This window comes from Ictalurus furcatus, chromosome 1 (genome assembly GCF_023375685.1).
Source record: "Ictalurus furcatus strain D&B chromosome 1, Billie_1.0, whole genome shotgun sequence".
NCBI classification, from domain to species: Eukaryota; Metazoa; Chordata; class Actinopteri; order Siluriformes; family Ictaluridae; genus Ictalurus; species Ictalurus furcatus.
In genome coordinates this window covers 966,737-986,736 of record NC_071255.1, presented here as the reverse complement: position 1 = coordinate 986,736, position 20,000 = coordinate 966,737, and the positions used below count along the sequence as shown (strand labels likewise).

General features: G+C 48.6%; 1 protein-coding gene across 10 annotated transcripts in view; it reads right to left on the bottom strand.

The window, feature by feature from the left end:
- LOC128619982 (protein MTSS 1-like) overlaps positions 1-20,000 on the bottom strand; it is a 38,932-nt gene that overhangs the window by 7,188 nt on the left and 11,744 nt on the right. For 5 of the 10 annotated variants that reach the window (XM_053644586.1, XM_053644907.1, XM_053644747.1 and 2 more), the window contains 7 exons: positions 7,585-7,669; positions 6,508-6,599; positions 6,348-6,422; positions 3,928-4,085; positions 3,712-3,819; positions 2,458-2,555; positions 570-780 (listed from right to left, as the gene is read on the bottom strand). In XM_053644586.1, the coding sequence (XP_053500561.1) occupies positions 570-780; positions 2,458-2,555; positions 3,712-3,819; positions 3,928-4,085; positions 6,348-6,422; positions 6,508-6,599; positions 7,585-7,669 (827 nt within the window). The remainder of the gene's footprint in view (positions 1-569; positions 781-2,457; positions 2,556-3,711; positions 3,820-3,927; positions 4,086-6,347; positions 6,423-6,507; positions 6,600-7,584; positions 7,670-20,000) is intronic. The other 5 variants (XM_053644672.1, XM_053645252.1, XM_053645171.1 and 2 more) reach the window with 2 other exon arrangements.

Here is a 20,000-nt window from a genome sequence, read left to right as displayed (position 1 = left end):
AATTTGAGTGTTATGTTTTCACCCAGTATCAGTTTTAAAAACTTAATTCGTCCGTATATGGAGTCAACGTCACATGACCTGTTCTACTACTTAACGTTAGCTAGGTTTCACGTGACCTTATGTCACGGAGCTACGTTAACGTTAGATACGATACCAGCCTGAAACCGTTTTCGTTAAACTTGTTGGTGGAAAAAAGCTGGATAATGTCAGCGCTGTGCTGCAGTTAGGTAGCTGGCTCATGATTGGCTGATCAAATTCAAATTAAGCCCCGCCCTTTGTCGATCCTTTCTTCCAAATCCGAACATGAATCCAATTTAGTTCTCACTAAAAGCTCATGGTTATAAAGGTTAGATCTCGAACCCTAATAGGGTCTTCGTGTCACTCTTAAAAGGTTCCACATAGAACAACGGAGCCTTAAATAGCCAAAGAACCTTCGAGGAACATGGATTTATACATAGAAGGGAACTTGGAGTGATGTCTACAGTGACGTCACTGTAGGTTTTTGACAGAAAGAGCTGCGGTACATTTGAGAAACATGTTGGTGAAACATGGGGTCGTAGGGGACTTACCTGAGAGGTGGGGTCGGAGGGCATGGGTGATGGCGACTTGGACTGGAAAGCGTCGTGCGAGGCGAAGCCCGAGTCATGTGAGGACACGCTGGCGAGGCGGGCGGGGACCTGCTGCGGCACGGTGATGCTGCGGTAGCGATAGAGCGGGGAGGACGAATGAGACAGTGAGCCACTGGAGCGCGAGTCGCTGCTGTTCACACTGTTCAGACTGCTGTTAGGGCCGGGATGGGACAGGAAGGGGCGGGGCATGGAGAGGAAGTGGGACAAAACAGAAGCGACCGGGAAACATTAACACTCCACACACACACACCATGCAAACTCCAAAAAACAAACAAACAACAACAACAACAACAACAACAACAACAACACAAGAGCAAAAATAAAATGACAGGTGATCCACACAAGCACCTGATCCTTCCCTTTGGCGCAATTTCAACACATCAGATTTAAACAAGGATCTAATTTAAAACAATCAGATCAGATAAACGAGCAAAACACGCACAGTTTCTTAAAACTACAGCAAAGCGTTCAGAAGATCCCCAAAACATCCCACTTATCTAATACACGATAATTACTCGGTGGCCTGCTTTATATTTTTAGCCGCTGTTCTAAAATCAGAAGCTCTGGGAACAGACGACTCTCTCGGAGGAAAAAAAAAAAAAAAAAAAGGAAAGAAGAGAAGAGAAAATTGCCAAAGAGAAGAATCTGACATGAAACAAGCCACGTTTGGTCATGCTCAGAAGTGCAGGGGAGGTGAAGATGATTAGCACTCGGACTTTAGCGCCGAACAAAGGTGAAGCGCTTAAACGTACAATAAAACAAACACACACACACACACACACACACACACACACACACACACACACACACACACAAACAAGACGGGCTGAAATCCAATACTGACTTTAATCCCCATCGCTACCCCATGGGCATTCCTAATATTTCGTTACGGGACCCCAAGCTAGCTAGCAAGCTATGTAGCTAGTCAGCAAACTAGATAATTAGCAAGCTGACACGACACTATACACGGTTCGAAGTTAACGCGACGTCGCAAGGTGGCCACAGACCGTTATTATTCTTAGCGACAGTTAGCAAAGCGAAGTGGGCGTGGCCAGGTAGTGAGATCAAGATAACCAATCAAAGGAAGGGTCAGTGGTACTCAGGAATTCTGATTTATTTATTGCTTTGTATTAGATATTTATTCTGATTCATGACTTGCTAAGCGTCTCTGAGGTGAGTAAAATCACCCCGTTAACACCATGTAGCGACGCGTGATGTTCAAGAACTTTGTTTAAATCGCCATGGAAACACTGGTGCATGTGTAAAATAGTAAAATATCTGATTTATCGTATAAAAGGAAGACCTCAAGTGCACTAATCATGAAACCATGGCAAGCAGGACTAAACTCGAGGGCAGGGGTACGTCTAGTGTTTTCGGGGATGTGAGGTGAAAACCTGCGACAGGGTTAAAACGGGAACAGGGTTTCGACAGAAACAGATCCTTGTTCTCGTCGGAACCAGATCCGGAGGTCGTGGAGCCGGCACACTGCGCCCCGTATGAAAATGGTGTGGTTGGTCTGAGCGCCGCCATCCTGCCCCACTCAACCCTGCGCTGCTTAACCACCCTACCCGGAGGCAACTACCACCCTCACCAGAGTAACACACCGAGATCTTGCTTTGCTTGACGTCCCAACAGTTCCCATTCGTAGTCCAAAACTCTCGTTGTTATTGTGAAACAAACAATGGAAACAGAACGATCCTCCACTACAGGTCGTGTACAGTATAAAGTCAACCGTAATCCGATTCCTGAGCGTACTGAGCAAGCAGGAGTCCAAATCAGTGGGAAAAGGCGTTCATCTGAAACAGAAATAAGTCAGGTAAACGCTTACCTGCACATGCTGGACTTCCTGGACATGGTGGTGCTCGGAGACGACGGAGGCGTTTGGTAGGACCAGCTGTAATCCGAACCCTTTAAGTCGTGGATGATCTGAATGTAATGAAAACGAGAATTAGTGAAGACGCATGATGGCCTGGACTCGTTAAAAACACCCCTGGCGCGTAGCATACAGAGCACAGAGTGCGAGCTAGAGGTCATGGCGTGACCAGAAGGTACAGTAGGCTGGTATTTTGGTCTGGGATAAGTGACGCACCACGACTCAGAGCTGGGTTGAGGTTGTAGAACAGAGGGGGTTAAGAACCTTATTCAGTGGTCCAACGTTCAGAACCTGAACCACTGATCCACGTCTGCAGAACTCTGGAGTGGTCCGAGGTAACATCTGGCACTAAATCTGGACAAGACTCCTTCCTGTCAGATTTTTAGACCGGTGTGGGCGAGTCACAGATTACACGCAGCATAAAAGCTCTGAACAACAGGAAGTCGACAAAGCATGTCGAGGACGCGTGCGTCAGTGTCGGTCTGGCGTGCAGGTGAGCAAACGAGCTAGGTAATATTTGACAAAAGTCTTGATCTGATCTGGTCTCGTCTTGCACAAGAACGCAGAATCAGTCCACACCTGGTTACTTTAACAAAAGATCTCAGACGCTCGGTGACAGCCCGTAGGCCGGGCGCTGCGATCGCCATCGCTTCGATCAGAAATCAGAAGGAAGGAGGAAAGAACACGTTAGGAATTTCTAAATCACAGTCTATCTGACGCGTCGGTGAAACACACCTACCGGTGTCCACACACTAGACCACGGAAGTAACTCGCAAGTTCAGCTGCACCACAAACTTGTGAGATCTCCATGAACCCTTACTGCTGAACTCCAAGCTCGCAGGAAAACGTTCTCCCGCCAACGCGCTCCTTCGTGGAGTCGAGAGAAATGTCACGTCTGAGCCGCGACTGTCATCGGTCTGGGCTTATCGGTCTCTGAACCGCGGATATGCGTGTCAGAACCTGACAGCTCGTCAAAACATCTCGCACAGAGCAGATTAATCACTAACCAGTTCTTCCACTCATACGAGGAGCTGGGGAACTGGTGAGGAAACCGGTGTCCAAGATAAACAAGCATCTAAAGGGACTTTCATTTCAAATATATTACAAAATAAAGATCTAGATCTCAGATCGGGACACAGATCACGGTGAAGCGAACACTGACTGACGTGTTTACGTGTAGGAGTTGTGTCATGTGATTTCGGAACAGACCTGTTCGCTGGCGGGGGGGAGTTTGTGGGGGTCCACGGTCAAAACTTTGAGGTCCTCTGCGATGGTCTGAAGATGGACGATCTCACCCAGCATGGCCACCTCCTCATCCTGAGACACGGAGACACGCGACGTGTTAATACAGATACAAAGACAAGATTTCCGTCGTCTATTTTCTGTAGGACTCTCGCTACAGCGGGGACTACGGCTGCCGCTCACCACGACGGGCCGCAGCATGGACACGAAGATGCAGAAGCGAGCTCGCTCCTCGATCAGCGCCTTCCTCACCGCCTGCTTCTCCGTCTCCTCCAGCAGCAGGTATTTGTCCGTCACATCCTGGACGGCGCTGTGCAGCTGGGGCTGGATGTCTCCTCTCCCTGCAGCACACCACACCACACCTTCAGCACTCACGTTACCACCGTACCAGAGTCATCATACGTGGCGTGGTACATCATCATCATCATCATCATCATCAATAACATCATCATCACCATCATAATGAACAGACACTCAGAAATATTTAATGTTAAAAACTTTTCGAAAATATTTAAAAACGTTCGGTAACTAACGGGTTACCGGTAGGTGAGGAGACAGACAGCCAGAGAGAGACAGGCACACACCGAGACAGAGACGTACCAGCAAAGACAGACACACAGACGGATAGATAGACACAGACAGGTAGAGAGACAGACAGAAAGATGGAAAACAGACAGACGCAGACAAGTAGTTACAGAGAGACAGACAGACAGATGGATAGACAGACAGACAGACAGACAGACAGAGAGCCCACACCACTCTGTACAGGTAAACACACTTTAATAAACAAGGCGTATTTGATGACAGATTTGGGTTGAAATGAATAAACATGAATGTAAACAGGAAGTAACTTTTACAGGAAGTAGCTGATGCGTGACAGGCGCTGAGCTGATTACCCTGAGAGCAGAGATCTTACTCAGTGTTCTGGTCATGATTACTAATACACAGTTATGAAATTCAATCCAAGCCCTGTTCCCAAAGTTTTGGCCCCATCCTCCCCCCGTCACTCCGTTCACCCCCCCCCCCCCTCCCCATGTTGTCAGACGCTTTCCTAAAGACAACGTGACCTTTGACACGAGGGTGTGTTTTATTTACAGAATCACCAAGTGGAGCGTTTGAGAGAGAAGTGTGAAGATCACGCACGGCCGTTACTCCACTGATTCTCATCACGGCTTCGTTACAGCTCGGAGGGACGTGTTTAATGACCTCAGGGGTCAGAGTGCAGTGCAACACCTGAGCCACGCCTACACACTGTCTTACACTCACATCCGGATTATCATCTAATGACATAGTGGATTTAAAGACACACACACACACACACACACTCACACTTACATACACACACACACCACACTTACACTCACACACACTCACACACACTCACAGTTGTTGCCTATAATGGCCACTGTATGAAAACAAGGCACAAGGCAACAGATACCAAAAAGCCACTGAACCAAAAGAAAGATCTGGAACACAGCCAGGTTGACATCATAAATCACCCACACACACACCCACACACACACACACACACACACTTACCCAGCGCATCAGCTGCTCAAAACAGGTGCATACAGCGATGCAGAGCAGAAAGAAAATGCAGAGCAATGTGTCAGGTTTCTGTAATAATGCTATGCTAAATATGCTAATACTCTAAAAGCAGCAAAAAAGGAGGAGTGGCCTCTATAGTCATCAGCACAAATAAAGGAGGTGTGGCCTCTATAGTCATCAGCACAAATAAAGGAGGTGTGGCCTCTATAGTCATCAGCACAAATAAAGGAGGCGTGGCCTCTATAGAAGTCAGTACAAATAAAGGAGGTGTGGCCTCTATAGAAGTCAGTACAAATAAAGGAGGCGTGGCCTCTATAGAAGTCAGTACAAATAAAGGAGGCGTGGCCTCTATAGAAGTCAGTACAAATAAAGGAGGCGTGGTGTCTATAGTCATCAGTCCAAACAAAGGAGGTGTGGCCTCTATAGAAGTCAGTACAAATAAAGGAGGTGTGGCCTCTACGGTCATCAGTCCAAATAAAGGAGGCGTGGCCTCTATAGTCATCAGTGCAAAGAAAGGAGGCATGGCCTCTATGGTCGTCAGTCCAAAGAAAGGACTACAGCGCTACAGTGCTGTAGGGAAAAAGGTGACTGGAGCTCACGACCCAAATGAATCGGAGCTCTGGATAAAATCCGAGTCCCGTTTTTGTCATGGAATAGCGGAATGATTTTTTTGGTCGTCATTTCTCCTTTGAGCGTAACAGACATGATACGGATTAAACTCTGCAGTTATGAAAGGAAGCGTTTACACACGGTGTTAGAACATCAGCAGCATCTGTAATGGAAACCTTCTCCACGTTTCTGAGGTTCCTCATTAACTCCCGTAACACCGGGGGGGGGGGCCCACTCGCAGGGGGGGAGCCACTCGCGGGGGGGTGGGGAGGGGGAGCCACTCGCGGGGGGGTGGGGGGGGAGCCACTCGCCATCACTCTTTATTACAGATTTACATGACAATGAGTTTTACATAACCTTCTGCTCTCAGAGCTTCACATTTCAACCTAATTTGCCTCTGTGTGTGTGTGTGTTGGATCAGAAACAGGAAGTGATGCGTGCGTTACCTTTCTTAGCTTTCTTCTGCAGTTTCAGCGTGTCTGAGGATTTCTTCTTAATCTCCTGCCGAGCTTTTTTATACTCTGTGTGGATGAAGAGACGACGGTATAGCCCAGTAACATCAAAACTCGATTTATTCCTAATGTCCACACACACACACACACACACCTTTGGCATGGTCCTTGTCCAGTGTGTTTGCGCCTTTCTTCCACTCCTCCAGCTGCTCCTGAAGAGGGTTAATGAGGCAGTCGATAAACGTCCTGAAAAACACCAAAAAAAGAAAGATAAATAAAGGTAAAAAAAAAAGAGAGAAAGAAAGAAATGTCAAAGGAAACAGAAAATAAAGCAAAAGAAAAAATAGAAAGAAAGACGCAAAATGAAAAAGAAAGCAAAGGAATGAAAAAGAAAGACAAAAAAGGAACAGAAAAGAAAAGAACAAAAAGAAAATATGACAAAAATGAATGAACAGAGCGAAGAAAGAGCAGGAAAGAAAACAAATCAACTGAGGGAAATAGTGAGGAAAAAAGAAAGAAAGAAAGAAAGAAAGAAAGAAAGGAGTAACCAAGAAAAGCAACAAATAAATGAGGATAGAAAAGAAGTAGAGAAAGAAATAAAGAAAAAGAAAGGAAAGTAAAGAAGTACAGGGAAGAAACACAGAGCAAGTGAGGAAAAATAAAAGTGAAAAAATGAGACAGAAAGAAAGCATATGAGGGAGGGATAAGAAAGGAACTGTACCAAAAGGAATAAATACAAAAAAGGAAAGAAAGACTGCAGAAAAGAAAGAAAGAAAGGAAAGGTGTGTGTGTGTGTGTGTGTGTGTGTGTGAGAGAGAGAGAGAGTTGACGTGAAACACGTTCAGATTTATAATCATTTTTCCTCATAAATAATTCGGTTTTATCAGCACCGTTTCAGGCTCATGACCAAACCGCACGCTCTCTTTCATTACTTCCGTCGCTATAGGAACGCCACTCGCATGGCTAGCTCTTCTTTTGCTAGCTCTGATGTACCAGCTACGTGCTAGCTAGCTAGCCGCTCGCCGTCCTGAACGGCGTTGGAAGAAAACGTTTCAGGAGTTGGAAGTGACGGAGGACACGCCTGTCCCCTTCAGAATCCGAATGAAGCGGGATAGATGGACAGGAGCCCACCTGGGACCACGCGCTTCGGTGAAATTCCACATTTGAAGAATTATTTACGCATTCCTGAAATTAAAAACAAGAATCGGTAAATAATGGAGTAAATATTTACGTGGAGAACTGCTTCAGCTTGGCCTCGATGCTCCTGTGCCTCATACACATCCTGGTCAGGGCCGAGCCGATGTCTCTGGTGCCTCCTGGGGAGGAGATAAACAAAAACAAAAAGAAGGAAAAACTGATTTAGACGTGACGGAGAGATACGCCTCGTTCCCCGAGAGGACAGACCGAAGAACCTTCAAGGCTCTGACTGACTGAGGAAAACATCTGCAAGTGTGTTAAGCTACTGTTAGCTACATCGACCTATCCGTAATCAGAACTTCAACAAAAGACCTGCAGGTTAGGAGAAACATTTTAGCGTAAACATACCAAAAAGACCAGAGGTATTCCTCAGGGATCCGATCTCGGTCCACACGAGATCCTTGAAAATGGATTTCTAAGTTTACGTTTTTAAATGCTACGTTTCTATGCTAGCGAGCCGGTCAGCGAATCTGAAAAACGTGGTGGTGAAATCACCTTATAGTCACAGGCCTAAATTACTGGAGTGGAAATCCTTTTGCATGAACACGAGCATTATTAGCCGACTGCTACACTGTTTTAGCATAACTGATGCCTGGGAAAAACTGGGGTTCTGGTCAAAATGCTAAAATGCTAAACCTTCACAGCCTGCTGCCAGCACGGACTTCACGGCATCGCACTGAGGTAACAGGAGGCTGATGGACCGACCTCACGCTTCCCTGCTACTGTAGGATCTCGGTGAGAAACACACAGCTATGACCTCATCGACCCCGCCCCCCATCTCACACACACACACACACACACACACACACACACACGCCCTCCCCCAGGCTGACAAAACCTTCATGATCAACCGACCACTCAAGTGTTCCTTAGTACGTGCAGTGCAAAGTAATGGCACCCCTCTACCACTGCTGTGAATCACAGAAGAACCACGTTGTGTTTTATAATAATAATAATAATAATAATAATAATAATAATAATAATAATGTCTCGCTCACAAAATGTAAGTTAAAACTGTTTCGATGAAAGCACTCGTGTGTGTGGATTAGAGTTTATCAACAACTCATGGAATCCTGTCAGTAGCTTTCAGAAGGCTCAGGTTTCGTTAAGAACTCGGTGTGAACGAGTGCCAGCGTTCACGACGAGGTCAAGGTTCAGACGGCCGGTGGTAGTGCGCGTCGGGGTGAATGAAAGGAGGCGCGATCAGGCGGAGGCGGCCGACGCTGACGTACGCGTCCTTTGTGCTCCTGCGCCTGGTCTGAAAGCGCTCGGCGTGAATGGATACGCGCCGCCGCTGGAAGCGACTTTTCATCTCGGCCGAACGTGACACGCTGCTTTTGTTGAGGCACAAAAAGAAATACGAGAAAGACCCTCTCCACACACACACACACACACACACACACACACGCACACACACACGTCTGTAGCAAGGCCTAAAGCTCCAATCTGAAGAAACCGGAAATCAGAACCCTCGCCTCAACCCCTCCACTAAACTCCGCCCTCCTTCCAGCAGACAGCGAAGAACCACCGGCTGTTTATAATCTTGTCAGGATTATTTTTCCACCCTGTAGCTAAATATTAACTGTGAACTGAAACGCGGTGTGTACGCTGCTACAGAATGTCTTCTCCAACTTGGATTTCCTGAATTGGACATGGTGAAGGGAAACGAGTCTGGGGTTATTTTTAGCCGAACTGGGAAACAGCCCAAAAAGTCATTTGCATTCATTTACAAGAACAAACGTCAGTCCCTCTCACCACCTCCTCCTCCACCTCCACCTCCTCCTCCACCTCCTCCTCCTCCTCGTCATCCTACTACTACTACAACGACTCCACTCTGTGCACGGGAAGAGAAAAGGCTAGTGTATGACGGATGATTTGCATTTCTGGGTGTTTCCGTCATGACATTTGGTTATATGATGTACAGTGTTAGTCGCCGTGGAGATGACCGGTACCTTGAACCGGTAAATACGTGGAACAGAAAGCTCGATGCCCTGACGCCTCATTAGCCGGCATCTATGAAGGACGCGACAAAAAGTTCACTAGTACGCCGGATTTCAAAAAGGCCTGTAAGGCTCCATTCAGACAGCTGGAGAAACACATCTGGAGAGAATATCGAATCTTCCGCGACGGTCCCTTTCTCCTCGCTGTACGCGAGAGTGCGCTACGTAACCGCGATTCCGTGCTTATAACGGGATTAGATTATACGATGAGATCCGAGGGTGCGTGGATAATTAGGTGTGTTACGCAACGTGGCATTTACACATACGGTAACAACACGTAACAAAAAAAAAAATAAAAAAACGTTTATGATGTTTTAGACAGTTGAGGAACACTTCTAGAACGTATCCTTTAGCTCGTCTGAAACGTCGTCCTACAGCCTCGGCGGAGATCCTCTTACCTTCTCGACACCAGTGAAAGACGGTCTTTGTTTGTGGATGTTTAAAGCGTACAGTACAGGAAAAATAAACACGAGTAACGAGTGGCAGTCGTGTAACCCGTCGGTTCTCCACCCCTCCTTTCATTCACCATTCATTTAACATCTGAAAGAACCTCCAGTCTGAGGGGAAGGCACACTTCAGTGTTTTCATTTGAACCCTGATTGTTCACGGTCACCACTTCGCCTGGTTTTTTCCGTTAAACCAACAGCTCAGAGAGACAGTCTAGCTCTTGTTCCTAGTCCAAATACACACCGCTGTCGAACCCCGACAGGCTCACAGAGCACCATTCTAACGTGAAAGGGCTCGGGTTCTTCCGCCTCCGCCCTGGTTACAGAGCCGTGACTGCGGTGCTGTCTGGGTAAAGCGTGTACGCATAACGTTGGCTTTTAAAATGAGACTTCTTCAGCTCGAACAAGCGACAATGAGGCCACAGTCGAGCCCCGAGTTAACACACCGGCGTTCTGATTCTTAAATGTGGAAACGAGGTCTAAAATGTCAGCGGGTGTAATCCACACCAGAGCCAGCCGGTGAAAGTTAGGGCCGTCTCGCTGGAGTCTGGTTTCTCGTCCAGCTGCTAGCAGGCAGATCTCGTCCCAGTCACCTTTTTTTTTATTATTATTATTTTTTTACGAATAAGAACCTAGAGGAAGCGAGTCCAGACAAAACTACTGACTATAAAACGGATCATTTTACGACTTGTTGACTTTTCACACCCATCCGAGACTAAAACGAGGTTATAAGCATTCCAGGGAACTCTGGAGATGCGCCAGAAGTCAGAAAGGTGTCCCACAGGCACGGGGGAAACTCTTCAGAACCATCACACCCTCGTATAAAACCGGTCCGTTTATAACTACCAGTTACGTTCTCTGGGTTGTCACCACGTCTACCGGTTCTCCCGAGCAGACACGACACACCGCGCAGCGTCTCGTAGTTCCAGAACGTCAGACGGCGACGCCGGGTCAGTGAACCACGGTTCTGTTTCCTCTCGGATGGAAATCGAACAGAACACCAGGTTCTGTGGCCGACCAAAGTGCGGGTTTTGATTGCGTCTCGTGACGTGTGATGGCACCGAAACCAAGTCGTGACACTGGCGGGAAGCCGGGCATAGCTCCACACCGTTTCTGTGGAGACGCCGACATTAAAGACATTCCGAACACGAAGAGAACCTCTCCTCCTTCTCCGTTTGTGCTCTTCTTGGGTTTCTTGGGACGCAAACCTCGCGTCCTACAGTTCAACCTGCTAAAAGAAGTGGCACGGTACCAAAGACACTCAACTGGCCGGATTCCAGAGAGGCGGCGGTGCTTTGGCCGTGCTCTGACGTTAGGTGGGAACGTGTTAAGCGACTCTTAGGTCTCCGCTCAGCTCCATCCTGATTTCATCCTGATTTCAAAGCCACTTTTGAGCTCGAATCCGGCGACCCCGTACGCTAAATTTAGACTCCAGTTGCCGCGTCCCTCCCAGAATGCCCAGTCTCGTTATAAATAGGTCTGACTTGGAGGATTCTGTGATTAGCATGGCACCACACCTCTTTTCTGTCTCTCTCTCTCTCTCCTCTTAGCCTGTCTGTCTCTCAGTCTGCGATCATCGACGCCTTCGTCCCCTCTGATGCGAGAGCTTACAATAGGTCCGTGTACAAATCACAGGGCCGGTGCAAACTAAAATACCCAGCATTATCGTGATCACCTCTTTACTTCAATGTGTGTGTCCAAAAAGACAAATTAAAGTCTACGCCATGGACGAAACAGCCGAACTAGTAATTAGTCGAGTGCAAAACCAGTAAAACGACAGGAATACCAACAAATCCTGAGGAAAAAAAAACCACCAGGGGCCACCACCTCATCTTCCGTTCTGCCGGCTTCACCCCAACCCTGCTGCGCAAAACAGAGCTGGAGATGAACGACGGTGCAAGTCGACGCTGCGGGGCGATTTCAGAAGGACGTGAAAACACACACGGCAACCTTTCCCCCGCTGAAACAGGGCGGCAGGATGAGGACGCTTGACGGGGACGCGGTAGTGCGGGGAGAAAGGCGGACAGTTAAGAGGACGGTTAGTAAAGTTCGGCTCGAACACAAAGACGGGCATTCACGAGAAGAAGCACTGCCCGAGAGCCTCGTCCGGCTCCGAGACGCTCTTTTAAACGCTCCAACAAGAGCTTCCGTTGGAAATGAATAACGGCCAATGTGAAGCTCTTCTCTGACCTTTTCAGGCGAGAATACACGACTGATATTTCGGTCGCAGCGTGCACGAGAGGGAACGCATACCGAGAATAACTATATAGGATCTTTGTTCACTTTCTCTGGGATGTATTTAGCACGGCATCCGCCAGCTATGAGGAAATGCCAAGCCAAAGCCCCTCCTGTCGGATTTTTTGGAAAGTATTTGGAGCTCGTACGAAGAAGCCGAGTTACTTCACTGGGATTTCATCGTCAATTAAAAAAAAATCAAATAAAAACGGGCTAGACGGAGTACTGAAACTGACATATTAATCAGAATAACGGATCCCGGCGTCGATCGGGTTTACGGTACCCCGGATCCATCCGTACGCCCATGACGGTTAATAAACCGTACCGTCCAGCTCTCATCACCATTCCCACTCGTTTTTTCAGGTTCCAGAGCCGCCATGAGGAAGCGCTCGGGGAGAACAGCACGCACGCTGGGTCATCAGGGACGCACACTGACTCGGCAGGAAGCGTGCAAGGAATGTGCTGACGGCCGGAAAACGCGGACCAGGACGGACACGCGCAGGTAACGCGCCTGCAGCACACGAGGAAAATCTGACCAAGCAAATCGGCCTGTACGAGTCCACCAACAAACGGTCCAAACGGGACAATCGGGAACGGGTCAGGACGTAATACGGCACTCCCGTCCTTATAGACCCGAACTCAACGGCCAGTTAACCTGTCCAAACCGATCCGTGAAGTAATCGTGCTTCTGTTTACCGATAAACATGCAGCATGAACATCTTCCGAAGCCGGTGATGGTGGGAGAGAAAAGTTTCCAGGCGGTGTGACGAAAACATTACGTCGTGATGCGTCAAGACATTCCGAGCGTACGCTATACGCCCGGATTTAACACCCGGTCACTTGCTAATAATCTAATCAGTTACACTCATCAACACTCCGGAGACCTTAAGGAATCCCTCAGGGGTCGGTGCTGGGCTATTTAGGAAGCGGGTGTGTATTGTCCAGGTAATAAGGTCATTGTGTTAAGTGTGCACACCTGCTGAAGGCCCCAGCAGGTATAATGATGAGGAGACTTTCGGTATTAAAGCTTTAGCTTTTGGGAGGAAAAAAAAAATAAAAAATACACAGAGAGGAAAGCGGAAAGGATTTCTCCTTGGAACGCCGCTCGACCGGATCGCCACGAGTTCCTCCGTCAATCGTCAGCAAGACGCTAATAATTCACGAGTCCCAGCTCTGGAGGAGAGAACACAGGATATTGTTTCCATCCCAAAAATGAAGAACTTGAATCATTTTCTCTAATAAACTACGTCTTCAGAGCTTCACCTGCGACAAACTGTTCTGCAATGCCGTGTTCTGTTTCTTTTCTTTTGTGTGTGTGTGTGAACGATTATCTCGAGACTAGTTTCCTCTCTTATCGTGCTCGTTTATGCCATCGCGGCCGAGTTCTTCCGAGATTATGACCCTGAAAACGATAGAATGGTCCAAAATGTGCCACGTAGCCAAAGCGGAATCATTAAAGGCAGTGGCGTGGCACTTACAGACTAAATTACGTTATCTCGACGACAAAAAAACAAAAAAAAAACAACATTGTACGCCTTATCAAAGCACTTCCTCCACACGCCTCATTACGCAGAGGAGGGCAGAATGACCCGAAAGGGACGCGAGAGCCTTACAGGCTGATCCCTGTGCGGTTCGGACGTCTGAGGTTCTGGAAATGTGAACGATTCCTACACGCGAATACGTCCAGTGCCTCGGCTGGATCATAAATACACGGAGTGATTCGATTCTGCGTCGGTTCGTGATGAAATCGAATGGGTTCTCGGTTCTCTGGATCTTTTTAGGTACAGCTGAACAGATGTTCTCAATTTCCCAGAAACCAAAGCCTCTGAGATAACGACTCGGGACTTCAGCACTGCAGCTATTAGGAGGCTAATTAGAGGCACGGTCACAGCTGTGCAGGAGCTTTCTGGAGACTTCTCCATGACCGCCGTTATTCTAACGACCTGACGTGGCGGGGTGAGTCACCTCGTTCTTCTTAACGTCATGGCGACCAGGTGCGCAAGTCGTAACGGCGTCGACGTGCGGGTCTGGAGCGCAAACGAGCGGCGCGCCGTATATAAAGTAGGAAGAAACGCGCCGTCCGGGCGGACTCGGGGGGGACGGATCGGGTTTCGCTCGCCCCGGAGGTGGACATTTTATCCAGTCAGGGCAGCGAGAGCCACATGCTGCAGATTTGGTTGTAATGACGGGGTAATTTTAGGGTTCGGGTCTCGCTGACCTCCGTCATCACACACCACTTATTTCATTCTGCTTTATCCGGTAGCGTTTACTCAACATCTGGTCAGTCGGTCATAACGCTGGTTTGCACCGCTCCGTCTATCTGTATCTGTCTCTCTGCCTCTCTTCCAGTCCTCCTACATGTCCGTCTGGCTATTTTCCGTCCCCCCAGCTGGCAGTCTGCTGTCCGTCACTCCGCCTGATCTGCGAATCTGTGTGACTCTCTCTCTCTCCATCTGTCTTCTTTGCTCGCTTCTATCGAAACGCTCGCCCTCCTTTTTAAAACACAGCGATTCCCGTCAGTTCAGATATCTGACATTAAAGATCAAAGATCAAAGCTGCCGTGGTTGGAGTTTCGATTTATGTGGCACGAGTACTTCCTGTCACGGACATCCTGCTAGTCAGCGTTCAGCTAACCGCTATGTAACGCTAATTTAACTGGTCACAAGCAGCCTGAAACACACTACAGCCCACACACACACACACACACACACACACACTACACCTCACACACACACACACTACAGCCCACACAGTGAAACACACTACATGTGAGCATGTGAGTGCGAGTGCTGAAGTTGGCGTGGTGACAGAGCGAGGGCCGGGCCGTGGCCTACATGTCGGCTCTTTAATTAGCCTCTGGTTCAGACCACAGCGTGCAGCAGAGGCAGCTGGAGCGCCGCTCGTCTGCCACCCAGACAGGTGCTGATCCAGACTGACGGGTGGAGTCTGGACGGGCTGGGTCGCGCAGAGCTCGGTTACACGGAGCTATTTTAGCTGAATGATGATATCAGACGAAACTGCGTCTCTCTAACCACAACATCATCCGAGTCTCGTCTTTACTCGTTTTCCTGCGTGACTTGTAGAATTTTACAGTGTGTGTGTGTGTGTGTGTGTGTGTGTGTGTGTGTGTGGGAGAGAGTGAGAGAGAGAGATAATCACTCGCTCTTTGACACCACTTGAGCTGTGAAGATGTGGCGATAAACCCAACCCCCCTGATTAAATCGGGAATGTAGGTCAGTCAGCGCCAGATTAAGAGAACCGGGCTCAGTCCTGACCTGGAAAAGTCTACAGCGGTCAGAATATCCCGGAACATTCCGGGGATCTGCAGGAAGCGCTCCTCGTGCTGGAGGTGAAGGAGTAACCGGAGTAGTAGTGTTTCACAGCCGGTCTGTTCGCGGCGGTGACTTCACACGTACTCCGCGCTCCTTCAGATCGCTTATCGCGATTCAGAGCGGCTCGTGCGTCACTCGCGGCTCGTGCGTCTGAAAGCAGAGCGGCTTCTCGGCTGTCACGTTCACGCCGTGATTCCACTTTCGGCGAGCTGACTCGTGCTTCCTGCGTCACTCACCTGTACCACCGTGGGCGTGTCCTTACCGAGCGAGAGAGTGTTCTTATTGCTTTAGATAAACAGCTTGCTTTAAATCACATGACTGAAGAGATCGTTTAAAAAAACACCTAAAATAATAATAATAATAATAATAATAATAATAAAAAGAACTATTTTATGAACTGAAGTTAACCGAGTGTATTTTTAGCTGTCATTTCTTTCCTTCGAAGATGTTTAAGTACCCCAGTTTTTACTTTTCAGGATGCAAACTTTCTTCTCTAAAGTTAAAAGGAAGCTATTTTTCAGGAGTGACGCTACGGCTGATATTTTTGGCGTCGAGAATTGCGTATCGTATAGCTATTGTACACTCGCGCTATTATCGTCCTAATTACAGGCTTCGACGAGCCGACGGTGACGTGCGTCGGCTACAGGAAGTGCCTGCTTTCGTTAATGACGCGCGCTCTCGCTCGGCGGTCACGTCGCAAATCGTTCAGTCGTCCTGAAAGTCCTGGAGACTTGAAGCTGGAGTCGCGGCGCGTCGTGTTGGGGTCGGAAACGCGTCGGAACAGACGTCTCGAGCCCAAGCCAAATCCCTTCACGCCCACTCTATCAGAAAAGCCGACTGCGGGTCGGACGCGGCCGGTTTCCGCGCGCCCTCGGGATGGCGTGTTCTCACGGCAGATGGCGGCGCGCAGGTAGGGAGCGCGGCCACACGAGCCTCCCTCTGGGTGCCGAGAGAAGAATCTGCTCCTGTTCTCTGCCTCTCCCCGAGCCCGAGAGAACAAACTGTACCGAAAGGGTTCTTGAGGGGAAACAAACTGCAGCGGGACGTAAACAAAGTAGCGATACGTTAAAACGGCGGTTAGATGATTTACATCACGCCTGGAAAAGTCTAGTCACAAACCAGGGGAAAAGCAGTTGGGTTCTGAGTGAGCTGTAACAAAGTAAACCGGACTCTGACCTGAAACAGGGGATTATTCATTTACAGACGCTCCTGTTGACACGCAGGACGGCCGAGGAGGTCACACACACCAACACGTGCGCGTACACGCGTCCCGATCTCCACGGCGTCTCACGTTACAAATATTTTGTACAATGAAAGGGGAAAAAAAAAAATAACCAAAAGATAAAAATCGCAGTTAAACACAACACTCCTGTACGACGTTATTCTGTTGTTTCAATTCAGCTCGGTGTTCAGTTCTTTACTGAAGTACCCGTATACGTGTATACTCGCGTGGGATTGCTGACACGGCGATATTACACGAGCTGGACACGACCGCATCGTCTGTAAAACTCACCAACGACGGCATGTTTTCAAACACTTCTAAACGCTTTAAACACGGGACTCTAAGATACGTCGGTGGAAGAGGCGTCCCGCTACCGGGGAGGTTCTGATCCGACCGCGTAAACATTTTAAAAACGTTAAAAAACGTAAAAAAAAACCCCATCACCATACCAACGATATCTCAGGAAAGTGTGATCGTTTAACACGATATCGATATGATATCGCCCGGCCCTACTGCGACGTGGGCGTGTACAGAAGCCCAACCCCGTGGATTTACGATATCGCGCTACGTTACAGAACTGAACAGGTGAGCGCTCGTTTGTTTAACAGTGTTTACTTTCGAAATCACCCCGGGGGAAAAAAAACAGCGGCGTGTGGAAAATCACGTTGTCCGCGTGACTCACAGACGAGTCAAAGTCCGGCGCGGCGAGGCCACGGGGCCCGTCTGACTCGTATTTACACAGAATAACGGCCGTGGTTATCTTCACGCCCAGCGCAGCGTGCCGTGTCGGGACTTTCACCAGCGAGTGAGCCGTGTGAAGATAAACAGGAGTGAAGGCTGCCGGTCTGGGATTACTGAGGATTAGCTTCACAAAGACGATGAAAAAATAACGACGGCGATAATAACAGGGAGCAAAACCCGACACGAAACCTTCATCTTCTTACAGAATAACGTGGAGCAGCGCGGACCACGCTACTCCTTCGTTATAGCGAAGGCGTCCCGTAACACTGCCCCGACACCGGAGACTCCTTCCGTTAAATCCTTCACAGTTCCGTCCGCATGTTGCTATAGAAACGTTTACGTGTTAGCACTGACGAGTGCCTTCTGACCAATCGGAATCCAGTATTCGACAGCACATATATACATATATAAACACACACACACACACACACACACACACGTGTATACAGACGTGATCGTTTTGGATTTGTTTATTATTATATAATCTAACTATACTGCCACGGACACAGTTAGCACGTGTAGCGCTAATGGTCTATGATGCGCCCTATATCTGGCCACTTATTAATCACGGAGTCCATTGGACAGCGTTTTGATCAGACGCAGTTCAGCGTCATAAAAAACTTGATGAATGAAAAGACTTAAAACGTCGAGCTGGATTCTTCCTTCCGAGACCTGCGAGCAAAACAAACCAGTCGCACTCGCAGAAATCTAAATCGAACACGTCTCCCCGGAAACGCGATCATCCCCGGACGTGTCCGATCTCATCGAGGACCCGCTCTCGGCTGGAAGCTCCGTATCGGTTTACACGAGCGAGGAAACTTGGACTGAGATGAGAGCAGTTAAATCATTTTTTTTTAAAAAGGTACACGTCTTGCCAGAACGAGATTCCTCTTTAGTGCAGCGCTCGCGACTCCTCTCAGCGCTCGCGCTCTTTAGGACCCTCGGGTTCCGTCGCACGTCTTCACGCCCTAGAACCTACACTGAAGCTGTTTTTGTGGTCCTTTCACTCGAGCCGTGAAGCTACACTGTCAGAACTCAGAGTACAGCGGGACGAGGTCACTGGGAGGACAGACGGGTGGGCGCTGGGACACACCGAGCACCGCCGGGCAAGAGATTTAATCTGGGATTAGTTCCCTCGGCGTATACACAAGAACGCTCAAACACGGAGGAAGGAAAGAAAAGAAGAAGTGAAAAGCGATCCGGGGAAATAAGTTCGACATCAAACCGCACGCCCCAGAACAGAAGAAGCTTTCCCAACATCGAACGCTGCCGAGTCGAGCAACAAAATGACATCATCATCAAAGGCCACACCCACTAGGATGTTGTTGTTTATTTAAATAAACAAAAAAAAAAGCGCATGACTATAAACTTTTCAGTCTCAACCCGGCGTCAACACGGTATTTGTTCCGATATTCCAGATGATTCCAGGTTCCCTTGATGGAAAGTTCACTTATGGGACATAACTGCGGTGTCTGAGATTCTTTCCACTCGCTCGCTGAAAGTCGGGACGCCGCGGTTCCGTCTCATTCCTCCACGCGGCCAAAACCTCACGGTCCGGACTTTCGAAATCAAAGCCTATAGGAAATGCTTTTCAGCAAAACCGTTCTCGTGGGTCAGGACGGTTCCGTCCCATTTCCCCCTGCGCCCTGTTCCAGGGTCCGGTTACTCCACAACTTCCATCGTAAACCTATTATTAAATACCTATACACGCGCCGAGGAATTTCAGCTGCGCCACAGACTAGTAAAGTGCGGCGCGTAAAGGGAGCGTGCGTCGGAACGTATTCGCCAGCCGGGAATTCTCGAAACGTGATCAGTCATCGACACGGAGGCGGGGCGTGCCGAGGCGCAGGGAGGCGGGGCGTGCCGAGGCGCGGGGAGGCGGGGCGTGCCGAGGCGCAGGGAGGCGGGGCGTCTGTTTACTGCAGGTTAGAAATATTTTAACGCTGGATTAAACGAATAAAATCGGAAGGAGTTTGCGTTACGGTAAAAGCTGTGACTCGGTTTATCCGTCTCTTGCATTTATATTTCGTATAAACGTACACCTACGAAATATTTACGGAAAAAAATAAATAACGAAACGGCCGAGAACGTTGAGATTTAAATACGCCGGAATATTTTATTATTTACCGTGAACGTTTCACCACCGAGGGCGTCTGGGTTAAAAGTTAACTTCAATGTTGTAGTTCACGCTGAAATCGTCACGCGAAGCACAACGTATCGGACATTTACGACGACTCGGACGACGACGACTCGGACGACGACTCGGACGACGACGACTCGGACGACGACTCGGACGACGACGACTCGGACGACGACTCGGACGACGACTCGGACGACGACTCGGACGACGACTCGGACGACGACTCGGACTCTGCAGCGGTTTGCCCTGTACAAGAAAACAATAGAAAGTCTGAAAAATAAACTCCTTTACCTTCGTTCAGGTAACTTTTATGGAAGGAGTCTCCAGTGTCAGA